The following is a 6677-nucleotide window of genomic DNA, read 5'->3' as shown; positions in this document are numbered from 1 at the left end:
CGAATCTCAAAACTTAAGACCCAGCCCAGCAGTAATTCCTCTTGGCTCCAGGCATATTGACATTGGAATGACCTAAGGGAAAATCGTGTTCAATAGTTTTACATGAAATGGGTCTGCTGATCCCTGAAGGGTGGATAATTTTCGACTTCACTTGTTAACATCCCTGGGCCCCATCAGAACTCCTGGGGGCTGGTGCCTCGTGGTACAGCAGGTACTGAGCATCTCACTGGACCTCTGAAGGGCAGGTGCGGGCCTTCCCGCCGTAAAGTGCAGAGAGGCGGCCAGGCAGCGCGAGGAAGCCTGTGGCTTCTGTTGCTGGAGCTTGTCTTGGCACCATAATGTCCATTGTGTTATTCAAAGTGGGCTTTAGAAGGCTGGAAGAATTATTACATTGGTATTTCTGAAGAATGATAGATGACTTCCTAATGGTAAAAAACTTCAGAATCAGTGCCTATAACTTTTTAGTGGAGAGAGTTCGTACAGTTTCTACTTCAATTTTCCCTTCATTATACTGGACTAATGATTCTAACAGAACTCTGTAGGCGTTAACACAATCTGATGGGTTAGCTCAACTGTTAGAAAGTGCAGGCAGTCTTATGAAATCTACAGTCCTTGGGAGCCAGAGGGCTCAAGTTCAGATTCTGTTCAGCCTCCATTTCTCAGCTCTGTGGCTCTAGGCACATTGTGGATCTTCTCCAAACCTTGGTGTTCTTGGCTGAAAAGTGGGTATATAATATGACCTGACATGTCTCACAGGCCTGTTGTGAGGGTTAACTCCAGTGATAAAATATACAGAGGGTCTGGTGTACAGAAGGCATTCAATAAACCATGTTGCTTCTCCCTGTAAGGGTGCATTGAGAGTTAGCTGTCATTGCTGTGGGCCTCAGGTCAGGAGAGAAGAAATTTCACCGACATTTTTGAGTTAGAAAATCTTTTGCTGCAAGCGTTTATCAGCTACGAAGTGATATTCTGCATTTTACAGCTGCAATGCATCCCCCCAAGAGGAGAAAGAACATAACTGATTTCATCTCATCTTGTCAAAAAGACTTCTACTCAAACTACCCAGATAATTGAAGCAAACGTGCCTTGGTTTTCTTAAATCACCCACCTCCCTTGATCACATATTACCCATGCTCATCATACCAGCGCACGCATCAGGGGAGTTTTAATAATCAATCATAAGGTTTCCTGGCAATAGTCAAGTATCACATCTAAAGTGCTGTAAACGGCTTTCAAAGTGTAATTCTGTTATGATACTGGATCTCAGGGTTCTGACAGCACAGTCCAGTCTGTCTGTGAGGAGAAATGTCTAATTACTGGAATTATTTCCTAACTTCATATGAAAGTTCAGACACATAGTGTTGATTTATCCCGAGTGGCTGTGAGACGGTGGGAGGTTAGGGGAGAGACGGGGGGGGGCACAGACGACTCCCATCTGGTGTGCTTTGGGAGAGTTAGAGTGTCGGAGAGGCTGGGCTCACAGCTCGTTCTAGAATATTCTCTAGAGCTGCAATATTGAGGAGGGTGAGAGAGTGAAAGTGGGATGCACAGAGGCGTCCCCAGGTGAGTGATTAGGTCCCAGGTGAAGTGATTTAGGTCGCCATGGCGAGCCCCTGCCTCTGCCTCCCTTCTTGTCCTCCCCTCTGGGATCTCCCTTCAGGATTGGGAAGTGAGGACCCTAGAGGCCCTTCTCAGGGTCCCCAGGGGATCACAGCAGGCGGGGTTCAGGGAGTGAGGTGGTGGTGGGGAGGACAGACCAGTCCCCTGTGAATCCTAGTTCATATCACTGTTCTCATTGCAGGTTTTCCCCACTAGCCATAAGCAGAGTGTTCCTATGAAACCTTTCTGAAGCTGATATGACAGAAAGCCAAGGAACAAACCTTTCATTCATATGGGAAAAGTTTTTTAGTATTTCCAGAACCGCCCCCAAATAACCTACCCAATTATACCAAACTCACCACTGTCGAGTCAATTTCAACTCACAGGGACCCCTCCTTGGGTTTCTGAGGCAGTATTACTATGGAAGTAGATTGCCCCATCTTCCTTCCGAGGAGTGGCTGGTGAGTTTGAACCACCAGCCTTCTGGTTAGCAGTCAAATGCCTCAGGCACTACACCACCAGAGCTGACAGGTAGTGTCCGCGGACACGGTTCAGAGCTGTGATGGCTCAATGCTGAGCAGCCGCGTGTAGTTGCTGGGGATGGGGCTTGGGAATGCCACTGTCGCTGCTCAGGGTGCCCGCTGCCCCTTTCACAGCTCTCTGCAAAAAACAAAAACAAACCCCCAAATGCTAGTTTCACTTTGTGCTATTTTTCATAAAGGCAAAAATCCTCCTCAGGTTTCTTTCGGTTAGTGAAAACAGGTACGACTGCAGGTGTTTTGTGAAAGCAAAGTGGTACAAAGCAAACCTTAGAAAAGCGGGGGGACACCTGTATCTTCCTTCGGAAAAAGCTGGAGGCTGGCGTTGGTGCCTGGTTTCCCTGGACGATTATGGTGAATGGGGAGGATTCTGAGAGACGGAGGGGAAGATGGAGCACTTGGTGATCCTGCCTCTCTTTGTTGCCCACAGATGAGTTCTCGGGATTGGAGAGTGACACGGTGATGCCCACAGAGGAAGCCTACGTTGTATATGATGAAGGTACTAACGGATTTGCAAACTTCCATTGAACAGTTTCTTTGCTGATCACAGGATCTTTTATTATTATTATTATGATCATGCTTTGGGTACAAATTTACAGAGCAGAATTCATTTTACATTCAACATTTCATGTGCATTTGGTTTCACTCCCCAATTACCATGCCCAACCCTAACCCACTCTCCTCCTCTGCCTTCCCGGGAACCCTCCCCGTCCCTGTGCCCTTCTTAGTCTCCCACTCCTGTATGTCCTGCTTTTCCTCCGTGTGAGTGTTGACCCTCTGGTGCCCCATGGCCGATTGCTCTAAGGGATGCATCTCTGTAGAGTAGGTGGGTGCGTCGCCCTGGGTTGAGTGGTCTGTGTGTATGTCTTGTTTACTATTGGACTGAGAGCCAGCCCCTGGGAGTGAGTTTTATCCCAGGCCCGAGTGTATCCCAGGGCCATAGTCTTGGGGTGATCAGAGGCTCTTATTTCAATTATGAAGTGGACGGGCTTGATGGCCATTTCCTTCAGAACCCTGGGCCCAGTGGCCATGCCAAGGGCTGGCTAAGGGTGGCTGTCCCCCACCTTCCAACTTACCCCAAAATGCATATGTGACCTAGAGAGAGACAACTGCAACTGCGTGATATGCAGATGAGGCTTCCACATCAGCCCTCCCCTCCCCCACGTACCTCCATTCTCTACCTCCCAAGTCCTCCTCTCAGAAAATTCTGGGCTCTCGACCCTCTGTGGCTCCTTCCACCTTGATCTGTAAAAACTCTTGGCAGAGACAACGCCTAGGCCTCTTCCCCGCCTCTGTCTTTCTCACACGTTCCTTTTCTCCTCGTGTCTAATTACATAAAAAGGATGCTGCTGGAGATACATTGCTTTCTTACACAGCGTCTTTTCAAGTACAGGTTAGTTTATAAGATTCAAAATAGAAAATACCTTAAACAGGTTCTGGCCCCGTCACTCAACAGATGGTAACTTGCACCCCTCGATGGCAAAAACCGTTAACTCTCTCAGCTGCCGGGAGCGTGAGTCTACCCAGACATGCCTTGGAGTCAACTCTGTGGCAACTGATAGCTGTTATTCCACTTTGGATCCTCTGGTTGTTTTGCTTTGTGTGTGTTACAAGTTGACTGTGCAGTTGAAGACGTTCAGTAGGAATCTTGTCTACAGCCCAGAGCTGGCCTTTGACCGCTGGGGCTTGGCACTTCTCACTTGTGGGGTTCACCTTGCCTGCTGCTACTTCAGGTCCATTGTCGGATAATGCCACATTCGACACAATCGTAGCTAAGTTCGATGTAGTGTTTTAATCCCACGGGTTTCAAACAAAAACTGACTTAAAAGAAAAATAGCAGGTGTTAGGAAGCAAAAGATTCTCATCACCTTTGATAATACTTGCTTCTAGTTGCCATGGAGTCAACCCCCCCCCCCATGGTGACCTTGTGTCTAACAGAATGAAACGTTGTCTGGTCCTGCAGCCATCTTCATGACGGTTGGTGTGTTGGAGTTCACAGTTGCGGGCCTTGGGTCAGCCCGTCTTGTGGAGGGTTTCTCCTGTTTCACTTGCCAAACAGGACGATCTTTTCTGGCAACTGGTCTTTCCTGATGATGTGTCCCAATAAGGGAGTCGAAGTCCCGCTATCCTTGTTTTCTGAAAATACTAAGCACCTTATTCGATTGTCTTTGAGCACTTGAAACGGAGCAGAGACTTCTTCTTTTTTACTTTTTCTTTAGATGTTGAAGATTTGTTCCCTTAGCAGGATTGACCCCACGTCTTCCCTGAAAACAAGACCATACTCAGAAAAATACTGCAGGTTGTTTTCTGCTGTGAATCTTTTGCGATTCTACAGTGGAACAGCATTCAGGTGGGCAACGGCCTTGGACCAGTGACGGATAGCACTGAACTCCAATTCCCATGCCTGACTTTTCTGTCCTCTGAATACCTTTTTTCCCTTCCTATCTCTCATCTGCAACTATTCTTCTGAGGAAAATGAAGTGGAGAAAAATACTATTTTATTAGAAAAAAGTATGTGTAGGCAGACCATTTATTTCCTTTTTTTTTTTTTTAAATCTAGACTTTAATCTCAAAAAGGTATCTTTTGACTGAAAATAGTGTCACTCTTCTGTAAGTGCCCAATGACCAAACCTTCATATTATTTTCAGATTACGAATTTGAGACTGGAAGGCCACCAGCCACCACCAAGCCATCGACGACTGCGGCCACCCCAAGGATCATTTCACCAGAAGGGTCCATCAGTTCTTTCCCTGAGGAAGAGTTTGATCTGGCTGGAAGGAAACGATTTGTTGGTAAGCATAGTTTCCTTAATGAGAGAAACGTGGCTTGTTAACTTCTGATCTTGGATGCTTTGAGAGAGAAGAGCAGAACGAATCTATTGGCCCAGCGTTTTGAGAGCCGGTTTTCTCAGGCTGAAGTTTCCATGGTGGGTGGCTCATCAGGTCAGTGCTGTTTCCACGCACATTGTTTGCTTTCTTCCAAAGTCAAAGAGGGGAGAATGCAAGGGGATGCTTGGTATGTGACCGAGCAGAGGTTGGAAAGGATTTTTAAAGGCATTTGGACCAGGGAAAAGGAGGATTCTTAATGTAGCCAGCTTTTCTGAAACAAGGCTTAGCACTGGCATTGTCAATGAGTTGTTTGTTAACCTCAGCGATCTGCAGTGGGCTGATTGATAAAGGAGCGGGGGAAGCTCTGGCGGCACAGTGCCTGAGGCATTTGACTGCTAACCAGAAGGCTGATGGTTCAAATCCACCAGCCACTCCTCAGATGGAAAGCTGGGCAATCTACTTCTGTAGTGATAGCTCCTTGGAAACCCAAGGAGGGGTCGCTATGAGTCACTTTCGACTCTATGGCAGTGAGTTTGTTTGGTTTTTGGATTGATAAGGAGCCCTGGTGGCACAGTGGTTAAGCACTTAGCTGCTAACTGAAAGGTCAGCAGTTTGAACCCCCCAGGTGCTCTGTGGGAAAAAGATAAGACAGTCTGCTTCTGTAAAGATGACAACCTTGGAAACCCTATGAGGCAGTTCTACTCGGTCCTATACGATATCGAGGAGTGATAATTACGATATTGCAAAGCCAGAGCTGTTTTCCTTCAGTTATTTCCTACCATTTTCATTCTCAAGGACTCAGGATCCAGAAATTTGTGTTACTCTTGTCTTTCTACTTCAAGTTGCATTGAACGGAAATGTGTGTTAGCCCTTTTGTGAGCCTTCCTTTCCCATGCCCTTAATGAACTCCACTAATGAGGCAGTTGGATTCATATATTGTGAAATGGAGACAAGAAACAGCTTAAACTAATATCACACGTTTTTGTTTCCAAAACAAATGGCCTGCAATGAGCGGAGAACAGCTCTTGCCAGGCAAGATGTGGTCATGGAGAGTCTAAACCCCACAGACTTGGAGGTAGCATTCCTGTGGCCCCATATGAATGCCGTTCCATGTAGGGCTGCAGCCTGGCCGAATTCACCACAGACTCTGACTTTCCTCCCTCCGGTTCCGTGGCAGAAAGCAAACCGCTTTCAGTGCTATTCTTAGCTGCTCCAAAGAACTCTGCTAAGGCTTAAAAGGTTTACTATTGTCTGGCTAGTGGCATATGTCTATAACTTTGTACAGCATAATAGGAATACTCCCCAAAGCTTCCTGAAGACGTCCAGGGACAAGCTTGAAAGACCTAATGCTATACAAATTATTGGAAAATAGAGCAGCTCAGCATTGCATTGAGTTCAAACAGCCCCTGAGAATGAGGACCCTGTGCCAGAAGATGCCACAGAATGTTTAGAAATCGCCAGAAATGGTGATTGAGGACACCTGAGGGTTTTGCACATGTCAGCCCCAAGCTCAATCCCTTGGCACTTCTTACTTCTTAAAGAATGGCATAGTGTAGAAGAGCTGTGGACAGGAGTGAGAATCCCCTGCCTAACTTTTGCTTGGTGGGCCTGACTCATTCTTTTCCGGAGGTTTGGGCTTAGGGACAGAAGACCCTGCAGCCCTGGGTTACACTGAAGTATCATTTGGGAGAACGTTTCACAATTACTGTCA

At 46.8% G+C, this 6677-nt stretch overlaps 1 protein-coding gene across 1 annotated transcript in view; it reads left to right on the top strand.

The window, feature by feature from the left end:
* FNDC1 (fibronectin type III domain containing 1) overlaps window positions 1-6677 on the top strand; it is a 128737-nt gene that overhangs the window by 99571 nt on the left and 22489 nt on the right. Inside the window, exons 19-20 of the mRNA XM_042781576.1 lie at window positions 2569-2637; window positions 4787-4930. Of these exons, the coding sequence (XP_042637510.1) occupies window positions 2569-2637; window positions 4787-4930 (213 nt within the window). The remainder of the gene's footprint in view (window positions 1-2568; window positions 2638-4786; window positions 4931-6677) is intronic.

Source organism: Orycteropus afer, unplaced genomic scaffold (assembly GCF_000298275.1).
Source record: "Orycteropus afer afer isolate SDZICR_OR568_19922 unplaced genomic scaffold, OryAfe1.0 scaffold00135, whole genome shotgun sequence".
Taxonomy (NCBI): domain Eukaryota; kingdom Metazoa; phylum Chordata; class Mammalia; order Tubulidentata; family Orycteropodidae; genus Orycteropus; species Orycteropus afer.
Note: the sequence above shows the minus strand (reverse complement) of the source record. Positions and strands in the feature narration are given on the sequence as shown.